Source organism: Chelonoidis abingdonii, chromosome 5 (genome assembly GCF_003597395.2).
Source record: "Chelonoidis abingdonii isolate Lonesome George chromosome 5, CheloAbing_2.0, whole genome shotgun sequence".
Classification (NCBI taxonomy): domain Eukaryota; kingdom Metazoa; phylum Chordata; order Testudines; family Testudinidae; genus Chelonoidis; species Chelonoidis abingdonii.
Genome location: NC_133773.1, coordinates 72,346,632 through 72,370,886, shown reverse-complemented (window position 1 = coordinate 72,370,886; position 24,255 = coordinate 72,346,632). Strand labels below are relative to the sequence as shown.

At 39.3% G+C, this 24,255-nt stretch overlaps 1 protein-coding gene across 11 annotated transcripts in view; it reads left to right on the top strand.

Annotated features, from left to right (window-relative positions):
- NEK1 (NIMA related kinase 1) overlaps positions 1 to 24,255 on the top strand; it is a 118,362-nt gene that overhangs the window by 60,695 nt on the left and 33,412 nt on the right. For 7 of the 11 annotated variants that reach the window (XM_075066367.1, XM_032803641.2, XM_032803644.2 and 4 more), the window contains 7 exons: positions 4,162 to 4,245; positions 4,807 to 4,890; positions 6,828 to 6,905; positions 8,977 to 9,072; positions 11,524 to 11,697; positions 16,229 to 16,294; positions 16,390 to 16,618. In XM_075066367.1, the coding sequence (XP_074922468.1) occupies positions 4,162 to 4,245; positions 4,807 to 4,890; positions 6,828 to 6,905; positions 8,977 to 9,072; positions 11,524 to 11,697; positions 16,229 to 16,294; positions 16,390 to 16,618 (811 nt within the window). Of the gene's footprint in view, positions 1 to 4,161; positions 4,246 to 4,806; positions 4,891 to 5,313; positions 5,493 to 6,827; positions 6,906 to 8,976; positions 9,073 to 11,523; positions 11,698 to 16,228; positions 16,295 to 16,389; positions 16,619 to 24,255 lie in introns of those variants that run through there. The other 4 variants (XM_032803645.2, XM_032803643.2, XM_075066368.1 and 1 more) reach the window with 3 other exon arrangements.

The following is a 24,255-nucleotide window of genomic DNA, read 5'->3' as shown; positions in this document are numbered from 1 at the left end:
CTTAAAATTTTATTGTGAAGTTATAAATTTAAGTAGATAAGAACTGGAAAATAATGATAGGTACATCTAAAATTCATAATGTTTACTTTTTATGCACTGTTCAGCAGCTTGCAGTTTAATCGTTTGTCTACTATGTCTCAGCTACATTTGCTTGATTTACAATAATCTGCATATTAAGTTTTTAAATTAAGTACATTAAAATAATTTTTACTTGATATACTTCAAACGTGCATAAACTCTCAACATCAAAGTTAAAATCAACAAGTAGTTTTAACCTTTCATGGAGGTTAATACTTTTGAACAGTGGTACAACATGTAGATGAGTTATCTTCTTTTGTCTCACTACTTGTTTCAATTATAAATGTAATACTGCTTTGCAAAGTTTTTCCCAATACTGCAGCTTCACTAAATAACTTTTATTTACTTAAGACTGTTCTACTGATTAGTTGAACTATGTTCATTTTTGAATAGGCAGAGGGATTTGTGTTTTCTAACACCAGCCCACACCACAAATACAACCAAGTCAGGGATCCCGTTACCAGGGCCACCCGGAGGATTCAGGGAGCCTGGGGCAAAGTGGTGGAGGTGAGGTGCTTGTACTGACCCAGCGGCGGTCTGGGTCTTCGGCAGCATTTTGGCAGCGGAGGGGGGGCCTTCAGTCGCTCTGCGTCTTCAGCAGCGGAGGGCCTTTCAGTGCTGCCAAAGACCTGGACCGCCGCCGGGCCAGGGCCTGTGGGGCCTGGGGAAAATTGCCCCACTTGTCCCCCCACCCCCCAGCAGACCTGTAGTCTTGCTGCGGTTGGGTCAAAGAGACAGCGATGCTGTAAATGAGTCTCCTTACCCAGGAGTACTGTTTTACTGGCCACTTCTTCATTTCAGGGCTAATCTTGCTGCCAGCAGGCAAATTCTTTTACATCTTATCTGTTTGAATTTCGATGATTGCTACACTACCCTTTGCTGATGGGTAAGGTAGTGAAGCATCCTTAAGAGGTTTCTATCAGTGTCTTTGTCTTAAGGTGGCATGAAGACAGGTTACACCTTTCAAAACCATAACCCGGATCAACAAGTGACCTTCATTACAAAAATGGTCTACATTAGTTCAGGAAAAGTCTCACTGTTCAGGGATGAGTTCAATATTTGATATCCATTCAGTCCTTGGCCTTGGTTACAATTAATGTAATATAGAGAAGAAATCACCAAGATTGCTTAATTAATGTGTGAGATTTAATGATGTGAACACTGGCTTTTTAGGAGTTGGACTATGACTCTCAAAGATACCAAAGCAGACCTCAGATAAATGTAGTAGACCTAGATTGTGTTTTAGCTAAAAGTCTGGAGGCTCAATAACTGAACTGATAAATCCCTCAACCATCCTTACTGTGGTAGTGTGTTTCTGGCCTAGACTATTAATGAATTTGCATTGCTATCTTGCATTATAAAATCCAAATCCTTGCAATACAGGGTTTTAATATTCATATTCTGAGATGAACTCAACTATAAAACACTGAATGAAGTATTTGTTGAATGTGTCTAACTGGATATCTAAGTTCTTAAAGCTTTACTTCCAATTTCTTTCTCACTTAGAGACAATTTCTAATCTAAAATGCCATGGCTCCAAAGTCACCAGACATAATTTTAAGCTAATTTAAATATAAACATGAAAAGCAGACTTAAGCAATTTGAGGTGACAGTGAGCCTCTTTGTAAAACCGATAGGTACTATGTGTTACCCAGCTTTATAAGAGTTGGGAATTTAAATCCCCTTCCTTTTCCCCTCTCCCTTTCCCCCATTGTGATAATATTTGGAAAACTCTCCATTCAGCTCAGCTATTGTAGATTGAAAGGGTTAACAGTTAGAAACATTCCTATCCTACTTTGAGAGACTCTTATCAATCCTAAGTTGAGATCAGAATTCCATCTGGTCATGGCAGATCTCCAGATCTTAGGTAACCCAGGCTTACTACTTGTGCTGTGCAGTTCTTCTCTAGTAAAAGCAGCAAAGAGTCCTGTGGCACCTTATAGACCAACAGACGTTTTGAAACATGAGCTTTCATGGGTGAATACCCACTTCGTCAGATGTAACGAAGTGGGTATTCACCCACGAAAGCTCATGCTCCAAAATGTCTGTTAGTCTATAACAGGGGTAGGCAACCTATGGCATGGGGGCTGAAGGCAAAACGCGAGCTGATTTTCAGTGGCACTCATACTGCCTGGGTCTTGGACACAAGTCTGGGAGGTTCTACATTTTAATTTAATTTTAAATGAAGCTTCTCAAACATTTTAAAAACCTTATTTACTTTACATACAACAATAGTTTAGTTATATATTATAGACTTATAGAAAGTGATCTTCTAAAAATGTTAAAATGTATTACTGGCACGTGAAACCTTAAATTAGAGTGAATAAATGAAGATTCGGCACACCACTTCTGAAAAGTTGCCGACCCATGGTCTATAAGGTGCCACAGGACTCTTTGCTGCTTTTGCAGATCCAGACTAACATGGCTACCTCTCTGATACTTCTCTAGTAATTGGCTCACTACAGCCTACTATAGTCTTTGAACTACTTGAATCCAAATGTCTCAGATCTGATCTTCCTCACCTGCCAAAAACCTACCTGCGAAATCATGTTTCAAGTAGTTAACTCTATAAGAATTTGAGCTGTGTGGACCTCTGTTTTCTAAGCCAGAAACTTGTACCAAGCGTGGTGCTATATTCCTTTCTAGTGGCTGGACCACATAGTAACTGACTTGTAAATCTCTGACTTTGTGTTAACAAATATGGGGTTTTTAGCTCAAGCTGTAGAGACTTATGCTTTTAGAACCAGATGTTCCAGATTTGATTCCCTATGCTGATGACCCACCCAAGGACATCTCATTACGTGCACCTCCGTTTTAGTTTAAGTTTTTGTTTTGACTAATGGGACAGTCTTGAGTGAATTGGCTGTCTGTGCAAATTTAGAATTACTGTTCAGGTTTTTTTCAAATTTCAAGCAGAAGCAGAAGTGACTGCCACCTCACTGTTGAAAAATGTGAACTTTTAAAGTTTTTGTGTAGTTGTCTTGAAGAGCTTTGTTATATTGTGAACTCCCATGTGCTTTTAATTATTGGCTTCCTTAGTTTTTGGTGTGTGTGTGTTTGCAAAATTTACTATCATGAAATCCTTTTCTCACACAAGTAGTTTGATTTTGGTGTGGTGTGAATAAAGGGTCGCTAGTTTGGAACTGCAGTTCCTTAAGAACTGGTAATTAAATTAAGGAGATTTTAACTTTTGTTGGGAACAGTTAGGCAATATGTTCCCTGGATTTGTCTGTGTAGTCCAGGCAATTTTACTGTATTTGTCTTATTTACTGTTCAAAACATTTACTTTCTCTTTCATAATTGTGACTTTTCTGATTTAAAATAGGACTTCATATTTGTTGTAGCCAACATGGATACTGGTAGGATTGGTGGAAAAATCATGTATGCTCTGTGTTTTTGTTTAACAAATGTCATGAAACCAAACATTTTAATTGGATTAGAAATATTTTTTTAACAAGAAATACCTTTATTTATTTTTCTGATATGAAAACACTTTGGAAGTGCAGGGAAAAGCAAAATATGTTTCTAATGGCAAGTTAACAATACAGCTATTTCTTTATTTTTAAATCTAGTAAATGCTGTGATGAGTACTTAGATTAATATATAAACATAGTTTAACCTTTGATATGAATAAAATTTCCATGAGCTGTTGTTAATATTTTATATTTAAAACTCAAATAAAAATGATTAGATATTCTAGGCTTAGCTGAAGAATTATTATTGTCAGTTGTGTGCTGAAGATGGTGCAAAAGACAAGTAAAAAGAAAGCCCATACCCCAGAGAATTTATAATATAAAAGATTTAGCTAGAGAAGACTAGACACATATGGAGATCAGAAGAGGGAGCTAAATATGTATAAAAATCTAATTTATTAGAGTGTCTGAGGCTTTCTCTTTGATTACTCAGTGGTTTTGATTATTACTATCAAATGTTCCTTGTAAATAAGACTTTTGTCAGCCAAGTTCATAAGAGCTGAAAGTCATCTATGTTTCCCATAAGAAATTTAATGCAGTTATTGTTGGATAAGGTAGATAATGTTCTGGCCCTAGTCATTCTTAAACTTAATACATTAAATGGTGACAGGGTACACTGCAAAACCTGGCAGCTGTCTATGGAGGCAGGCCCATTTCTGCAAGAGGAAGGAAATCCAGAAACAAGGAGGAAGAGGTATGCTATCCGCATGTTTGTCACCTTTATCACAAAATAGCATCACATTGACTTTGCCTCTGCTGCCTTTTCTTGCATGGTTTATAATTTATAACAAATACAAGAATTTCATAGATTCCCCAGGAATTAATGTATATAGTCCTAGAGTTTGTTGTTCAATAGTCTTAGTAATAGCTGTCTACATCAGTCTTCTTTCAAAAAGAAAAAAATCATTTATTTTCTTTTAAATAAACACAAATATCCCAGACAAAAACAAAATCGCAACCTCTATCTACAGTCTTTTTGTAATAAATACAACTACTCCTAGTTTCGCAGGTCTTACCGATCTTAATAATCTTAAGCCTACCAAATTTAATATTGTGGAACACTAGTTATGGTTTTCGTTCATTTCATTAGAGAAGAAACCAGTTGAATTTCTTTTAGAAATGAATAAATGTTAATTTAGCAATAGCAGTAGTTTTTCCTTTATTTGACCTTTTTGTGGAACCATATGAACTTAGATACAGAATGCAAAACTCATTGTTTCCTTTTAGTTGAAACTTTGCTTTCTTTTTCATATAGGAATACTTGGCAAGATTAAGACAGATCCGACTTCAAAACTTCAATGAACGCCAGCAGATTAAAGCTAAACTTCGTGGAGAAAAGGTTGGACAAAAATAACTCCTAAAGGCTTTGAGGAGCTAGTAGTGAAAGGCTCTAGACTATTGTCTGTGAAATCTTTTTATGCAGGTGTAATTCTCCCTTTTAAAAAAAAAATACACCTTTTAGGCTGACATTTTCCATGTTGAGGCTTTATCTAAAAGTGAATCTTTTTTCATTAAGTATGAGCAGATCCATATAGCCCTTGTGGAGTAAGAGTGCGAAACTTTCTTATTCTTAAAAAGTAATGGAAAGAAAAAACAAGAACGTTGGAACCACAATCTTTTAAAGATGATTGTACAAAAAGCTGCCGAAGTTTGAAAAAATACAGCTGATGTGCTCTTTGAGTACTAGTACTTATTTTTCATTCTAGTCTGGCTTTGCCTTCTTGCTGTATCCTTAATTTGTGTATTTTGTTCTTTAATCCAGCCTAAGGCATTGAAATGCCATCAACAGATTTAAAATGGAAATTGATTTGGATCAGTTTAAATGGCCAAAAAACTGCCATGATACAGGGTTACAACCAAGGAACCTGGGGGAATCCCAAGGGCCAAGAGGGGCAGAGTACATATTAAGAGTTTTTAAACTGCTCTTAAGGCTGTATATTTATGCAGGTATGAAAATGTTTGATTTTTGCTAATCAATATTTTACTAACTAGTGAATGTTAAAGCTACAAGTGTGAAGCTTACCAATTATGTTGATAAAGCACTATTTACATTTGTTGCCTGTTGCCTATTAGAACTGGGGACTCTTTTTCCTTTAAAAATACTTGCAACTTTTAAAACTCTATAGAAATCCTATGTGAAAGAACTCTGCCAATGCAGTGTTAAGGTTGTACAGTTAAGCGTTCAAGTCATAAAATGTAAAAGTTAAGAGTGACTGCTCAGTCTGAACTCTGATCCCTTGTGTGTATCCATTAAAATACTGTCTTCTCTTATGCTAACATGGCTTCAAGTAATTGTTCATATGGCTTCTACTTCTGGTGTGCTTGTGCCTCACGCATATGAGATCTGATTCTTTTGGCCAGGAGTGTTTTTGGGGCGACAGGTGCAACCTGGATGCCCTCACACCCCTTTCTCCTCCTAAGGCATGAAGTGCAAAGGATGCCCCAGTTGTCCCTCAGTTCCATCTTATTCTCTGTATCACTGAAACAGAATTCTTGTGGTGTATTCATACTTTTCTTCCACTCTAGTAGTATTTAGTTTTCTGTTAGTTAGCTATTCTTTTAGTTGCCCAGTGGCACATAGCTTTTCTCCTAGTTAGTAGGCCTGGAGCTCACTTCCGTTACCAAGACCCTGGCTATGATGGCAGAAGCTAAATTTCTGAGGTTTAACATATGCCTCTCCTGTAATGCTTGTATGCCACATAATGATGAGCACTCTGGTGCTTGTTGTGCTTAAGCAAAGGGCATACAGTATCTCAGTTTTTGCCCAATCTGCTGCCTTTTCCATAAATACTTTTTATGTTAAATATAATGTAATAGTATGTGATAGCATAATTAGAGGTGGCTTTGTAATGTATACAGGCAGAGATAAAGTTGAGCTTCCATGCTTAACTTTCTGATTCCATGAGTGCTAAGCTTTGCAACCTTAATATTGTGTTAATGTGGTTATTGACCTTAATAGAAACAAATTCTGTATGCATTTATAATGTAACTGGATTAAAGGTATTTCAAACATGGTATATTTTTTAAATAATTTTCTTTTTGGTTTGTAAAAAATTCCAAACTTTCAATGTAAAGACTGGATTTGTTCATAAAAGATGTGTTCCAGTTCAACCACAGGTTACTGACCTTGATGCAGGAATTACTGAGTGAAATTTTATGGCTTGCGTTATGCAGGTAATCAGACAAGCTGATCGCAGTGCTCCCTTCTGGCCTTCAGATCTGTAAATCTATGAGCTAACTATGACTTGCTCACTTTTAAGAACTCTTACTTTGTAGAATGAAGCTGACAGTTCTGATGGACAAGATGCAAGTGAAGAAGCAGAATTGAGACGCAAAAAAATTGAAGCACTAAAGGTAATTGAAAAAAAAGGTTTAGAATACATTCTTTAAAATCCACTTAATATTCTTCTATTTGGATTGAATCAGGCAGTAGAATAAGATTAGTGGCACAGTTTTAAAATTGTACATTTGTTATTTGCAGTAGCTACACTACATTACCATATATTTGGTATTTCTCATTGTAAAGTAAGATAAAACATTTAAATACGTAATGCGTGAATCTGTGTTTTAATGACACCCTCTGTATATATGAAGAGGAGTTATTTTTCTGTAGCAAAACATACATTCTCTAGAAGTATGCACTATGGACCATTCTTCATTTAGCTTCAGGTTATTGTGGAGAAATCTGATGGACATGTAAAAGTAAGTTAGTCTGACTAGTATGAGTTTAAACTAATCATTTAACTTAATTCTTCCAACGTAAACAATAGGTTTGTGTACACTTTTTTGTGAAAGATAGAATTATAAATACTTTGAATTGTATGGCAGTAACAAAACTATTAAATTGACATGTTACTTCAGTACTAAAGCTTATTTTTGGTCACTTACACTAGGACATGTTCATTTAAAAAAAAAAAAAAAAGAAAGCTACATTTTGAGTGAAACTTTTCTCACTGTTAGCCTTGGTTCTGAAGACAATTTGGTGTAGGCATGGTGGAAATGCTGTGATGTGGAAAAGGAGGAAGACTGAGTGCACCATGAATAATCTGTCTGTTGTTTTTTGGGGGGAGAAGGGAAGGGTTGAGTTAATGGAATACAGGCAAGGAAAGACTTTCCAGATGTTCTTGTATGCTTTGTCTTCAAGCCTGCCATAAATGTACTTGTGAATAAGGCCTCATGGCTTAATTTCAAAATTATATTTCTCTAGCAAAGTTTTTAGCTTTCTATTCTACAGGAGGTCTACAGAGTTCAGAGCTTTTAGTCTGAATTCTGCTCCATGGTCTCTTGTAACAATAACTATCGATATCGCACTAATACTAAGTAAGTGTCCTTTAAAGTTGATGGGAGCGGGGAAATGTGCATTGTGAAAACAAATGTGACTGTTCTGTTATGATTAAAGCAACTAATTTTGATCTCTTCTGTATATGTATTATATACAGAAATGCAAAATGTTTCATTTAATGTTCATTTTAATGTAGTTATGGCTTTCTGTAGAAACCATGACCTTGAACTTCTGTATTGAAAATTTAATCTTAATGCTTTATTTCAAGGTTTTTATTTCCATTTTGTTTGTATACGAAATGTACAAGGAAATTTTGACCTTAGAATCTCCTTTTAAAAATATACTTGGGGCAGGATGGATTGTCTTGAAAAGACTTAGAATTTACTTATGTAGTTCACCAACTTTTATGTGGAAGTATTTTGTATTATTGAGTGTTTTCTGAATGTAACATTAGTTCTCATATTTGACATGCAAAGTGTCACATATTGAGAACTGAAGAACTGAGGATCTGGAACAGAGGTGGGCGAACTATGGCCTGCGGGCCACATCTAGCCCACGGGACCATCCTTCCCAGCCCTTGAGCCCCCGGCCCCTCCCTACTGTGCCCCCTCCCCTGCGGCCTCAGCTTGCGTGCTGCCAGTGCTCTGGGCGACAGGGCTGTGAGCTTCTGCTAGGCAGCGCGGTAGCATGGCTGGCTCTGGCTGGGCGGCATGGCTACCAGTCCTGATGCGGCATGGTAAAGGGGTGGAGAGCAGGGGTCTTGGATAACGGGCAGAGGGTTCTGGGGTGCAGTCAGGGGGCAGGGAGTGGGGTGGTTGTATAGAGGCTAGGGTCCTGGGGGTGCGGTTAGACGTGGGGGGTCCCGGGAGGAGGCAGTCAGGAGACAAGGAGCAGAGGGGGTTGGATGGGTCGGGGGCCCTATGGGTGCAGTCAGGGGATGGAAAGTGGGAGGGGGCCAGACTGTTTGGGGACGCGCAGCCTTCCCCACCCAGCCCTCCATACAGTTTAGAAACCCCGATCTGGCTCTGAGGCCAAAACATTTTCCCACCCCTGATCTGGGATGTTTAATCTGAAGTGGTCTGCAGAAGTTGGAGAGCTGCTTATGAGTTGAGATTGAAGCCTATTCTTTTTTCTTATTTGCAGGCCCAAGCAAATGCACGAGCTGCAGTTTTGAAAGAGCAACTAGAGCGAAAGAGAAAGGAGGCATATGAAAGAGAGAAGAAAGCTTGGGAAGAACATGTAAGAAAAAAAGAGCTTTCTTAATCAGTATTGTTTTTATTTGGCATGACCACTCCACAGACTTGGTCTCTCAGCCAAAGAGTACAGTTTTAACTTTTTCTTCATTTGACTGAAATTTAAGGCCAAGCTTTTCAGATCTCTGTAACTGTAGTTTTGGCTGTTAAAACTGACCTGTGCGTCTCTGAAAGTCAGGGCTCTTATTGATCATCTTAACATCAGGCACCAGGTATGCAAATTTTGGCTTTAGTTTGAAATGTACACTGAACTTACAAAAAATCATTAGGATCATGTTGAAATATTTACTATTGTTCATGTGTAATTGAAATCCACATAACTGTTCTTTTAGTCATAAAAACTTTGGAGTGTAAAATCAGATTGGTAAAATAGCAGCATAAGAGAAGAATGCTTTGATGCTTTGAAGTAGGAAATACTGAAAGAGTAGAGCCACTGGTCTTTTTAGGCAGCATGAAATAATGTGTGAAATTATTTGTCCCTTTTCACGGTACATAGGAGCTTGTCAGGTGACAAGCTATGCTCAATTCATAAAATCTTTAAAGAGTGAACGAATGGTGATTTATAATGATGAATTTTAACTGGTTTCTATTGATGCAATGAACTCCAAAAGTGGCAAGAATTAATGATGTACTATGTACTTGTTTTCAACATATGACAGGCTATAGTGCTATTTTCAGTCTTTCACTTGGTGGCACTGCTGTTGTGAATTGAAAACTAAATTAAATAATGAAATTACCTGAAAATGCGAACAGCGAGTTTGCATAAAATCTAACGCCCATGAACACTACTCTTTTTTTTTAAAATACTCAGGCAAAAAAAAACCAAAAAAGGAAAAGTTCAATAATTACTGTCTTCTTGTCCCCAGCAGTAAGTGTAGAAGCTTTCAGTCTTGTGGTGTGACTTCCTCTCCCCCCCCCCCCCACACAAGTCTCCTTTTATTTCATGGGCATATCACAGGGCCTTTTAAATAGTTCTCATTAACTATTTTAAGATGTCCCTTCCCCACTCTGAAGTACAGATGTAGGACCTGCATGAGAACCTTTAAGTTAATTACCAGCTTAGATCTGGTTTACTGCCACCACCCAAATCCTTTAGAGTTATTTGGGAAACTCTGTCTACCTTCCCCTAGACTATCTCCCTCCGAGTAGGCTGAGAGACTTCTCCCAAGTTCCTGGTGAACCAGATCCAAACCGCTGGATCTTAAAAAGACAGGAGAAATAAACCATTCCCCTCCTTTCTCCACCAATTCCTGGTGAGTGCAGACCCAACCCTTGGATCTTAAAACAAGGAAAATCAATCAGGTTCTTAAAAAGAAGCTTTTAATTAAAGAAAGAAAGGTAAAATATTCTGTAAATCAGGATGGAAAATACTTTCAGGTAATGAGATTCATAGAGCCCAGAGGACCCTCAGTCTTAGGTTCAAAGTTACAGCTAGCAGAGGTAAGCCCTAGCAAAAGGACATCTACAAGTTGAGAAAAAAGGTAACTAACACCCTTGCCTGGCTGTTCTTAAATTTGAAATATGAGAGACTGTTCAGAAAGATTTGAGAGCCTGGATTGATGTGTGGTCCCTCTTAGTCCCAAGAGCGAACCACTCCCAAACAAAGAGCACAACAAAGCTTCCCCCAACCAAGATTTGAAAGTGCTTGTCCCCTTATTGGTCCTTGGGTCAAGTGTCATCCAGGTTACCTGAGCTTCTTAACTTTCACAGGTAAGGATTTTGGTGTCTCTGACCAGGAGGATTTTATAGTATTGTACACAGGAGGGTTGTTCCCTTCCTTTAGTTTATCAAGTCCTGTCAAATACATCTGTAATTTTAAAAAACCTACCTGTGAGTACTTGATGTCATTGAGCCGTGGTTTTTTTTGCATGTCTGTATTCTGAACTACCTTCTTTTCAAAGGTTCTACCATCAAACTTTGGATCAGCAGTTTATATCTGCCCACCTTTACTGTGGTAACTCTTTGGGTTGCTGAAATCTATCTGCTTCACATCAATCTGCTAATTCCCATATTTCTAATTGTTTAACCTTTTTGTTTGTTTTGATTATGACCCTGTTAGTGTGTAATGCCGAAACTTTTATTCTCCATTCTATACCTTTTTTTGGGGTTTGCTAAGTTAGAAAGTGCCTCTCTACTATATTGTGCTTTTTTATGTGAGTTGAGCCGTCAGTGTAAAGTGTTGTCTTTAATAATAATAAGAATCTTAACTTGCCATTACAGAGGGAAGATATTACAATTCATTTAGTTCCTCAAAAACAAAATTAATAACACTCGACATTTTAGGGAGAAAAATCTTTTTCTGTCATAGAAAAATGAAACTGCAATCTCACTTTAGATTTAAGTAGATTCATGGTACATTGAAACTTTGTGCTGTTTTTTGGTTTATTAAAAATAGAATGGCTTTTTTTTTTTTTTTTTTTTTTTTTTTTAAACACAGTTGGCAGCAAAAGGGGTAAAGAATCCTATGGTGCCTTTTAATGTGTCGGCAGCTGGGGTTATTCCTGTGCCTGGGCAACAAGAACCTGGAGGACCGCCTCTCAAACCACAACTTCCATTGAAGCCCAGTACACCAGTTATCTCTATGACTTCAGCTTTGAAGGAAGTGGGTGTGGTAGGTATTCCACTAAAATCTAAAAGGAACAAAAATAGACAAAAATCAGCTGAACTGGCACAAGATTTGAGAAGATGGATTAATCTAAGACCGTTCGGAATCTATAAACTTTGTTTAAGAACACCACGTTTTTAATGAGAACTGGGTACCTTAGAAATTAATGGAATTAGTATTGTTATAAATTACAGATCTATCAAGTTAGTCTCCACAGAGATAATAAATTTATAATTTCCTTAAGTCAACTTCATTTACAATCAATGCAAATACTAAATATCCAGAATATCACCACTTGAGTGATACATATTGAAGTCCAGTGAGGCCAGGATTTTGCCAACAGTCTGGAAACTTCCAGGGAGGTCACTGGGAAGCTGGAGCATCAGTTCTCTTTCCCCCCACCCCTCCAGCCCACAGACAATGTAATGGTGGTTGCAAAACAATTTTTGAACTTAAAACCATTTTGTGTTACTCCTTTTTCAGCTTTTTAAATAATGTACTAACTATGTCAGAAGTTTTAGAAGATTGTAACTGTTGTCACGATTATTTTTGTTGTCTGAGACAATAGCAAAAACTTTGTTATTGCTCAGGGACTTGATCCTGCAAACACTTACATATGAGCTTAACTTTTATTGTGAGTATCCCATTTAATTTCAGTGGGACTAATGAAGGAGCAAAAATAAGGACGTTTAAGTGTTTGTAGAATTGGGGCTTTGGATGGTATCTTAAGTGATTGGGACACAATATCCTTGAAGATTTGTTTCAATCATACAATCAATGGAAATACGTAAGAATACATTTTTTCTCAGTGTGGATAGTTCTCATTATGTCTCCTCCTATATTCAACCATCCATCTTGCATTATTGTTACTGTTGATTCTTTTAAATCTTCCTTTGATTTTTTTCTTTTTTCACTTGAAACATCTAGTTATAGAGCTTTTTTTGCTCTACTCATCTAAACAAATTTAAACTCAATTGTTGATTTTTCTTTAAATTGTTTACTTTGTGGCACGTTAAAAGTTGCAACTTTTTTAGCAAGTTCCAAGTCTCTGACTTGCAGTTGTTTTTATGGTATGATCATTGATATGGATCTCAGCCATGTTTTCAGTGTTTGAAGGTGAACAGACACACTTACTAAAATGAAGCTTAGATTGAATTGCTGGTGGAAGGCCTGGAAAAAAGATTTAAATTAGGGCTGACAAACGATTACAAAAATGAATTACAGTTAATCGTGCGATTTAAAAAAAATAATCTTGCTGCTAAACAATAGAATGCCATTTGTTTAAATATTTTTGGGTGTTTTCTACATTTTCAAATATATTTATTTCAATTACAGCACAGAATACAAAGTGTACAGTGCTCACTTTATATTTATTTTTATCATTTTTACAGTGCAAATATTCGTAATCAGAAGATAGTATTTTTCAGTTCATCTCATAAAAGTACTGTCATGCAATCTCTTTATTGTGCAAGTGCAACTTACAAATGTAGATTTTTTTTGTTACATAACTTCACTCAAAAACAAAACAATGTAAAACTTTAGCACCTACAAGCCCTCTCAGTCCTACTTTTTGTTCAGCCAATAGCTAAGAGAAACAAGATAGTTTATATTTACAGAAGATAATGCTGCCTGCTTCTTGTTTACAATGTCACCTGAAAGTGAGAACTGGCGTTTGCATGACACTTCTTGTAGCCAGTGTTGCAAGATATTTACGAGCCAGATGCACTGAAGATTCATATGTCCCTCAACCACCATTACAGAGGACGTGTTTGTGCTGATGATGGGGTCTGCTCTATAACGATCCAAAGCAGCGCAAACTGACGCATGTGCATTTTTGTCATCTGAGTCAGATGCCACTAGCAGAAGGTTGATTTTTCTTTTTTGGTGGTTCGGAGTCTGTAGTTTCTGCATCAGTGTGTTGCTCTTTTAAGACTTCTTAAAGCATGTTCCACACCTCATCCTTCTCAGATTTTGGAAGGCACTTCAGATTCTTAAATCCTGGGTCGAGTAGTTCAGAAGTTTCACGTTGATATCTTCTTCACATTTTATCAAATTTGCAGTGAAAGTGTTCTTAAAATGGACATGTACTGGGTCATCATCTGAGACTGCTATAACACGAAATACATGACAGGATGTAGGTAAAACAGAGCAGGAGACATGCAGTTCTCCCCCAAGTAGTTCAGTCACAAATTTAATTAACGAATGATTTTTTTAATGAGTGTCAGCAGCATGGAAACATGTCCTCTGGAACAATGGTCGAAGCATGAAGAGGCATATGAATCTTAAGCACATCTGGCATGTAAATATCTTGTGACACCAGCTACAACAGTGCCATGCAAATACTTGTTTTCTCTTTCAGGTGACGTAATTAAGAAGTGGGCAGCACTGTGTCCTATAAGTGTAAACAAACTTGTTTCTCTTAACAATTGGCTGAACAAGAAGTAGGACTAAGTGTACTTGTAGGCTCTGTTTTGTTTTTGAGTGCAGTTATGTAACAAAAAATAAACCCTAGATTTTTAAGTTGTACTTTCATGATAGAGACTGTACTTGTACAAGTGAATTAAGAAATACTATTTATTTTTTTATCATTTTACAGTGCAAATATTTGTGATAAAAAATAATAAAGTGAGCACTGTACACTTTATATTCTGTCTTGTAATTGAAATAGATATATTTGAAAATGTAGAACAACACTGAAAAATGTTTAATAAATTTCAATCGGTATTCTATTGTTTAACAGTGCAATTAATTGTGATTAATTTTTTAATGTCAATTCATTTTTTGAGTTAATTGCATGAGGTAAATGCAATTAATCAACAGCCCTAATTTAAATGAATATTGTGGCTACATTTCAGTCATTGTAGTAGCTTAAAAAAAGGTCTCATCAAACTTGACAATGATTTGCTCTTTCATTTCAATAGATAATTCTATTCAGTGGCTCATTTGATCCTGAAAAATACCCTCCCCGAAAACACCCTGGTTTAATACCCACATTGTTGTGATAACCCTAAACCTTTTTTCTTGTTGCTTAGTAACTGTTGGCAGGACGTACATTTTACTTTACAAGAATTCTGTTTTCATTACATCATTCAGTTGCTTATTTCCTTCCACTTCTTTCAACTTTTAAGCGTGTTAAGTCAGATAAATTCATGCCGTGATATTTGGTAATACTTATCACTCACTTGCAATATTAATGAATAGTTGGCACATTTACTATAGTAAGAAACAATCTTTTAATGAAATCAGTACCCTGAATTTTGAAAAAGTAGCTTTCTGAGTTTATATAGAACCTTATCATATCTCCCACTTACGTTACAGGATTTTCTGTATTCTAGCAAACAATGCTCCTTAGTGGTACACAGTACCGTTCATTCGTCTCTCTTCAACATCCATTGGCAGCTGATTCTACCCAATAGCAGTTGCCTTTTTCCACCCGTTCTTTTTCCTCTCTAGAAAGTTGTGTAATTTTCTTGTTTCTAGTTGCCATAACCTGAACTTTGATGTTGTCACTTGCCTTTCAGTTTAGTCTAAACATTTTGATTTCACAGATTGAAAACAGTGCGTAATTTGGGGGGGTGGGGAGAGGGATAGCTCAATGGTTTTTACATTGGCCTGGTAAACCTTGAGCTGTAAATTCAGTCCTGGAGGGGGCCCTTTAGGGATCTGGGGCAAAAATCTGTCTGGGGATTGGTCCCCCTTTGAGTAGGGGTTTGGACTAGGTGACCTCCTGAGGTCCCTTCCAACCCTGGTGTTCTATGATTCTATGTAATATTCCTAATATCAAAACCTTTCAAATATTTAAGCTCCTATATATGTTTCTGTGTGACATAAAAGTTCAGAAATACTTGATAATCTCAATGTAGCCATAAATAAGGGGCCACCATAAACTGATGTTATATAGTTGCTAATATAATAGCATTTGTACTTTTTTGAAACAATTGTGGGTCCATTTTTTTCTCATCATTCTCGATCTAGGTGACTACATTTGGTACTATTGATTACTTTTGCTCAAATATTGAGATGATGATGTTTCTCTTTCTTCTCCGTACTTAAATCCAGCCACTCTCTAGCCCACTCCATTTTTATTTGTAATGAAGATTTTATATTTTCCCTTCGCTTTTCCTTTCTGTATAGGAGTACCTTAACTCTTTCCTTGCCCTTTATCTGTTCTTTCAGGAGTTACTCAATCTTAACTTCAGGCATAGATGTGAGTTTTCATAGATAATGCCCTACTTTATCTCCCCTGGTTTATGTTCTAATCCTTCTTTTTACCATTTGCTTATACTGAGTCTTGGCTTTTTAATTGTTACTTTTCAGGTACTGAATGTTTCAAAGACAAAATTTGTCCTAGAAATTCTCTGAGGGAAGCTACATAATAAAAGTCTTGTACAAGAATAAAAAGAGTTAAACAGTTACCAATGGAGAGATTTTTAGAAAGGTTTACTTCTTCCTTCTTCCAGTACAGACTATAAATATTCTAAAGATATTTTTCTGACTTCCTTTCTTGCATTGAATTTCGTGCTTCCTGGATCTATAGAATGAAAATACAACTGCTATCCAGGAAACCACAGAGGAAACAAAGAAGGCAGATCTTGCTGTGCAAGTAAGTCAAATTACATTTGGTTTTATTTGATTTTCCTGTTCCTTTCCCTTAAGAACTTAGAATAATTTAACTGGCGTACTTTTTCCCTTTTTCAGAATAAAAGAGAAATACTAAGAAGATTAAATCAAAATCTTAAAACACAGGAAGATGTAAAAGGAATAAAGGATCCTAAAGACACCTATGAGGCAGCTGTGGCTGAAGAAAGTAAAGAAGAAGAAGAACATCCACTTCTAGTAGATCGGAAGAAATGGGAGGTTGAAGCAGCTGAGCTGGTGGTTCCTTTTGCACAGCTAACTATGGAAGAATCGTTTTCACGGACAGAGAGTAAGCAAGCTTTCTGCTTTGCCTACCTGAGTATTTCCATGACTGATATCTAGATGCCAATCTGTAGTGTATGGTATAAGTTCACCAGAATGAAAGTGCTCCTAATTATAACCTTTTCACTACCTAAATGGTAGTTTAAACAATATTTAAAAGGGAACTGGATAAATTCATGGTGGCTAAGTCCATAAATGGCTATTAGCCAGGAAGGGTAAAGAATGGTGTCCCTAGCCTCTGTTCATCAGAGGATGGAGATGGATGGCAGGAGAGAGAGATCACTTGATCATTGCCTGTTAGGTTCACTCCCTCTGGGGCACCTGGCATAGGCCACTGTCGGTAGACAGATACTGGGCTAGATGGACCTTTGGTCTGACCCAGTACGGCCATTTTTATCCAGTTCCTTTTTAAACGCTGTTGTAGTCCTAGCCTTCACAACCTCCTCAGGTAAGGAGTTCCACAAGTTGACTGTGCGCTGTGTGAAGGACAACTTCCTTTTATTTGTTTTAAACCTGCTGCCTATTAATTTCATTTGGTGATCTCTATTTCTTGTATTATGGAAATAAGTAAATAACTTTCTTATCCACTTTCTCCACATCACTCATGATTTTATATACCTCTAATATATCCCCCTCCCCCCCACCCCCCAGTTTCCTCTTTTCCAAGCTGAAGAGTCCTGGCCTCTTTACTCTCACCTCATATGGGACCCTCTCCAAACCCCTAATCATTTCAGTTGCCCTTTTCTGAACCTTTTTAATATTGATTTCAATTACAACACAGAATACAAAGTGTGCAATGCTCATTTTTATATTTATTTTTAATTGCAAACATTTGCACTGTAAAAGAGAAAAGAAACAGTATTTTTCAGATCACATAATACAAGTTTATTAGTGCAATCTCTTTATCATGAAAGTTGAACTTAACAAAATGTAAAATTATGTACAAAAAAACTGCATTCAAAAGTAAAACAATGTAAAACTTTAGCACCTACAAGTCCATTGAGTCCTACTTCTTGTTCAGCCAGTCGCTCAGACAAACAAGTTTTGGTACAATTTGCAGGAGATAATGCTGCCTGCTTCTTGTTTACAATGTCACATGAAATTGAGAACAGGCTTTCACGTGGCACTATTGTAGCCAGAGTTGCAAGATATTTATGTGCCAGATGCGCTAAAGATTCATATGTCCCTTCATGTTTCAACCATGCAGATGACAGGTTCTGCTCGATAACAATCCAAAACAGAGCAGACTGATGCATGTTCATTTTCATCATCTGAGTCACATGCCACCAACAGAAGGTTGATTTTCTTTTTTAGTGGTTCAAGTTCTGTAGTTTCTGCATCGGAGCGTTGCTCTGTTAAGATTTCCAAAAGCATGCTTCTCACTTGTGTGTGTCAGATTTTGGATGGCACTTCAGATTCTTAAACATTGGGTCAAGTACTGCAGCTATTTTTAGAAACCTTCCGTGCATTTTGTCAAATCTCCTGTGAAAGTGTTCTTAAAAAATGCTGGGTCATCATCTGAGACTGCTATAACATGAAATATATGGCAGAATACAAGTAAAACAGAACAGGAGACATAAACAATTCTCCATCAAGGAGTTCAGTCACAAATTTAATTAATGCATTTTTTTTTAATAAGCATCATCAGCATAGAAGCATGTCCTCTAGAACAATGGCTGAAGTATGAAGAGGCATATGAATCTTTAGTGCATCTGGCAAGTAAATATCTTGTGAGGCCAGCTACAACAGTGCCATGCGAACACCTGCTCTCATTTTCTGGTGTGTAAGCAGGCGCAGACGCACCTGGCAGTGTCTCCTGCTGCTCGTCTCTGGGAATTAGCTCTCCAGCCATTGGAGCACCCTCTGCAGTCCTGTGTCCTGGTACCACTGGGCTGCTGTGTCCCTCCCAGGACCCTGGTGCCCCTTTAACTGTGTGCTGCCCCCACTATCCCCACTTTGCCTCAGTCTTAACTACTGCCCAGTCTCCATCTAGCCCCCATTCACTGGGGCAGACTGCAGTATAAGCCATTCATCACAGGCAAAGGGGTTTGAACCTGCTGTCTCTGGCTACCTGTGGGCTGCCCCTGCAACCCAGTACCTAATAGGCCTTACCAGGCCTGCAGCCTGGGGCTTTCCTAGGCCAGAGCTCCCCGGCTCCCTTGGCCTTTCCCCAGTCCTGCTCCACTCCAGATACCTGGTTAATCTTTCTGCAGCCAGGCCCTTCTCTCTCTGAATGCAGAGAGAGACTGCTGAGCTCCTGGCTCCCAGCCTTTTTATACAGGGCCAGCTGGACCTGATTGGGGCATGGCCACAGCTGAGCCTACTTTCCCCAATCAGCCCAGGCTTCTTGTCCTAGCCACAACCTTCTCCTAGTGCTGTTTTAAGCCCTTCAGGGCAGAAGCAAGGTAACCACCCCACTACACAGTGACATTGTAAACAAGAAGCAGGCAGCAGTATCTCCTGTAATTGTAAACAAACTTGTTTGTCTTAGCTATTGGCTGAACAAGAAGTAGGACTGAGTGGACTTGTAGGCTCTAAAGTTTTACATTGTTTTGTTTTTGAGTGCAGTTATTTAACAAAAAAAAATCTACATTTGTAAGGTTACGCTTTCATGATAAGGAGATTGCACTACAGTACTTGTATGAGGTGAATCCAGAAATATTATTTCTTTTATTTATCATTTTTACAGTGCAAATATTTGTAATTAAAAATAATATAAAGTGAGCACTGTACACTTTGTATTCTGTGTTATAATAGAAATCCACATATTTGAAAATGTAGAAAAACAATTGGTATTCTATTGTTTAACATTGCAATTAGTCGTGATTACTTTTTTTAATTGCATGAGTTAACTGATTAATTGACATCCCTACTATGTTCTATTTTGGTTAAGAATTGATGTACAAGTCAAGGGATTAACTAGTTTTATTGAGTTGGCCTCAAAGGGGTTAAGTTCTACTGTTAGAACAAATAGTTAACTGAGCTTGAGAGTTTGTATAAAGTTATGCTGACTAACTCCCATTGCAGGCTATCATTACAAGAATGTTTTTACACATTTATTAGTCATGTATAAGATGGTAAAGCAGTTAAGGCATTTAAAACTTAAAAAGTGAAACAAAACCTCACCATTAAAATTTCTATGGTATCCTTTCCATTTTAGATGATATTAAAAGCCTTTGTTAGGAAAAAGAGAGTCAGTTATAGGATGATTTGTTGTTACTAAGAACTGAACCTGTTTCTTTTTAAGACAAGACAAAAAATTACAGTATCAGAGATGCTACAAAGATGCAGTTTCTGTCTTTTTCACTTGCATTTTAGCTGCTGGAAAATTTTCAGGCAAAACTCTTGCTTTTTTACATATCTGGCTAAACCATTATTTTTAGTTTGCCTCTTTGGTCACATTTTTATTTTTGGAGGGGTGACGGATATATCAGCAGAAACCTTCAGTTCATACTTCAGATATTCAGATGTTGTTCAGTATTCAATCGAGTGAAGCTGGTGATGTCATCTGGCTTCCTTCTTCAGTGTGTTTGGAATATCTTTAAGGATCAGGAAAACTGTGTAATCGTAAATTCCTGGGTCCCAGTATATGATGGTGAACAATATTTCCTTCCGTTGTTCCTTCTAAAATAAGCTACCAAGCATACCCAAAAACCTCAATTTTATTCCATTAAAACTGATCATCTGGTGATCTCATGTACAGACAATTATTTTCATTTTAATATCATATTGGCCTGTTGCTATAGCATTTTTTTTCAAGGATTAAAGTTTCCTAATTATAGATTTTTAATTTATAAAATTTGATTCTAATCTGTGATCATTTTTTATAAAACAATTTATATGCTGGTCACTATGGCCTCTTCACTACATTTTAGCCTCACCTCTTTGGACAGGCTGAAATTCTAGCCCAGAGTATCAGTCTCCACAGAGTTAAACTATCATTCTTCTTCGAGTGCTTTCTCATGTCCATTCCATACTAGGTGTGTGTGCGCACACTGCGTGCAGAGTTGTCGGACATTTTTTCCCTTAGTGCTATCCGTAGGACTGGCTCTAGCACTCCTTGGAGCTGCACGCGCGTGCGGTATAAGGGGCTCTGCTGGCTTTGCACCCTCTCAATTCCTTCTTACCACCTGTGATGGTTGCTTGGAATGATCCCTCCTATTGTTGCAAGGCTTCTTTCCCAGTGGCTTGGACTTTTCTGTCGTATATAGTTATTGTAGTTAGTTTATATAGTTCTTAGCAAGTGTTCGTGTATATAGTGTGGATAGTGGTCCCTCTCATTGAGGGACTTTCGCCACTAGGGCTGGGCATGTCCCGGTCCCCTGACTTCAAGCTGTGTGCCTGCTTGGGGAAGCCCATGCCTGTGAGTGACCCACACTCTAGCTGTCCAAAGAGCTTCGGGAAAACTCAGATTAAAGAGAAGTGCCAGATATGCAGGTGTTTCAAACACGCACTCAAAAAGATAGAAACATTTGTCTGAAGGCCTTCCTCATGGGGGGCAGCCTTCAAACCAGCCTCAGAGCTGAGATGCTGTGAGTAGGCACCAAGCAGTTCGGCTTCTATGTGAAGTGCTCCATTGGTTCTGTGCTCCTACTGGCACCATTCTCCATCCCTGGTGCCAAAGAAGCAGCATAAGAAACAGTATGCCGAGAAAGGGCGGTCTCCAGTGCTGAAAAGGGACAAGTGGGGTGTAGCTGGCATTGTAAGACCCACACGGGGCGACTTGTCCTCCCAAGAGCCATTATTGGCTCCTGAAGCTCTACCACAACTCTAAATCCAGTCTGGGATCCACCTCTGACTCATGGGAGCAGTCACGGAACCTCATGCCTGCGGGCCCCTTTGACTGCAGAGGCTTTCCAGGTGGCAAAGAATCTGATGTCCCTCCCAATCCTGTCTACCCCCACAAGTTCCCCTGCTAGCCAAGGCTACCAGGGATAGCAGGGATCAAGGGGTGGTGAGCTCCATCATGGCACTCTCCATGGTACTTTTGTAGTTGTCTCTGACACGTTATCAGTCACTGTTTCCCCTGTACTGCCTGGAGACAGAAGCAGGATACTGCACTGTCCATGGTCTATGAGGGAAGCATCTAGAATCCAGTTATGTATTTCTAACTAGCCAACTCTGTTGGGGAGCTACGATTTTAACTTGTTGGATTCAGTGGCTAAAGTTAAGGATGCCCTGGTACAGGAGTCGAGGCAGGAGTTCATGGCAATCCTGGAGGAAGACTGTGGCCAGGACCTCCCACCAGGCAGTGCTAGACTCAGCCAACTCAGCAACCAAAAAGATGTAGTCAGCCATGAGGTGCTGTTCGTGGCTCCAATCATCGGGCCTCTCTCACAAAATGCAGCAGTCCATCCAAGACCTGCCCTCCAAGGGTATCTCCCTATTCTCCAAACAAATGGACTCCAAGCTCCTTGGTTTCAAAGACTCGAGGGCCATGGTGTGCTCCCTGGGCCTTTAGATGCCCCTGGCTTCCAGGAAGCATTTTAGGCCCCAGCAGCCTCCCTGATTCCCTGAGCAGTCCAGGCAGGAGCCCTACAAAAGAAAAGGAAAGGGCTATAAATGTTGTCAGCCCCTCCTTTCTGCATCAGCTTCCCAGTTGGGCTCACATAGATACTCCAGTGGGGCCAGGCAGGTCTTTTGAAGGTATGCCAGAGGATGGCATACCAGTTTTGACTCCAGATCCATTCTTCATTTTGTTTTGGATTGTCTGTTGCTCTTCTGCCCAGCATGGTCTTATGTAACATAGGACCGTTGTGTGCTCAGTACTATGACAGTCAGTTACACCTCAAGTTTTCATCCCTTCCCCCTGTCCCTCTTCAGGGACCCTTCCCCCAAACAGCTTCTCATCCAGGAGGTGCGAGCCTTCCTGCGTGTGGGGGCTATAGAGGAGGTTCCTTAATACTTGAGAGGGAAGGCATTTTACTCCCAATATTTCCTAATCCCGAAGGCCAAGGTGGGGTCTACTGTCTGTCCTGGACCAACACCGCCTCAACCCATATCTCAAGAAACTGGGGTTCCAAATGGTCTCCCTGGCCGTTGTCATTCCCCCACTACATCCAGGAGACTGGTACGCTGCCCTTGATTTGAAGGATGCTTATTTCCACTTTTGCATCTTCTGCAGACACAGGAGATTGCTTAAATTTGTGGTGGGTCATCTACCAGTTCACCATGCTTCCCTTCAGTCTTTCAGCAGATCTCATGGGTTTTCATGAAGTGTATGATGGTGGTTGCAGCCTTCTTCAGACATCTAGGCATACAAGTCTACCTGTCCCTTGACGACTGGCTCATCAAAGGCCACTCACAGGCTCGAGTCCAGCACAGCATCAGCATAGGGCTACCTTTCAGGCATAGGGCCTGTTAATAAACGTACAAAAGTCAACTTCAGTCCTGGTTCAGAGAATAGAGTTTAATGGGGTGGTGCTAGACCCATCCAGGCCAATGCTTATTCACTGGAGACCAGATTCCCAACTATGTCGGATCTGATCTCCTAGGTTGGAACCCACCCTCTTACAACCACCTGGGTTTGACTCAAACTGTTGGGTGACATGGCGGTATGTATCTATGTGGTGCAGTATGGACTGTTATGCCTCGGATCTCTGCAGATGTGTCTGAAATCAGTCTACTCCCCAGCAGACACCACTTGGACTCGGTACTCATGATTCTGCCGCTGTGGAGAGACCTAGGTTCCATAGTGAAAGGGGTACCTTTTGCTGCCCCATATCCACTGGTAACCTTGGTTTTGGACACATCAGACCTGAGGTCAGGACCCCACTTTGAAAGTCTGAGAACCTCTGATTCCAGGAAGAATTCTCCCTGCACATAAATGTCAGGGAACTCAGTGGTACATTTGGCTTGCCAGGTGTTTCTTCCCCAGATCTCATGCAAGGTGGTGCAGGTCTTGACGGACAAAATGGCCTTGATGTTTTACTTCAATAAGCAGGGAGGAGTTCAATCTTGAGCCCTGTGCCAAGAGTCTGTAAGACTTCTGTATGAAACACGCCATTCACCTTAAGGCATCACTTCCCCAAGGAGCCCAGTACACACAGAGGGATCACCTCAGCAGGTCCTTTTCCTCTCACCTCAAGTGGTCTCTTCACTCGGAGGTTGCCAGTGTTATTTTCCAGAAGTGGGGTCCTCCCCAGGTGGACTTGTTTGCCACCAGACAGAACAGGAAATGCCATCAGTTCTGTTTGCTGCACAGGCTCAATAGGGGCACCCTCTCCGATGCCTTCCTGCTCTCTTGCCAGGAGCTAGGATTCACGATGTGACAGAGACTGCCGAGACTCATCAAGTCCTCGGATCGCTACCTCTTCCTGCTTCTCCATGTGGGCACCGATGATACTGCCAAGAATGACCTTGAGTGGATCACTGCAGACTACGTGGCTTTGGGAAGAAGGATAAAGGCATTTGAGGCGCAAGTGGTGTTCTCATCCATCCTCCCTGTGGAAGGAAAAGGCCCAGGTGGAGACCATCGAATCATGGAAGTCAACGAATGGCTACGCAGGTGGCGTCGGAGAGAAGGCTTTGGATTCTTTGACCATGGAATGGTGTTCTAAGAAGGAGGAGTGCTAGGCAGAGACAGGCTCCACCTAACGAAGAGAGGGAAGAGCATCTTCGCAAGCAGGCTCGCTAACCTAGTGA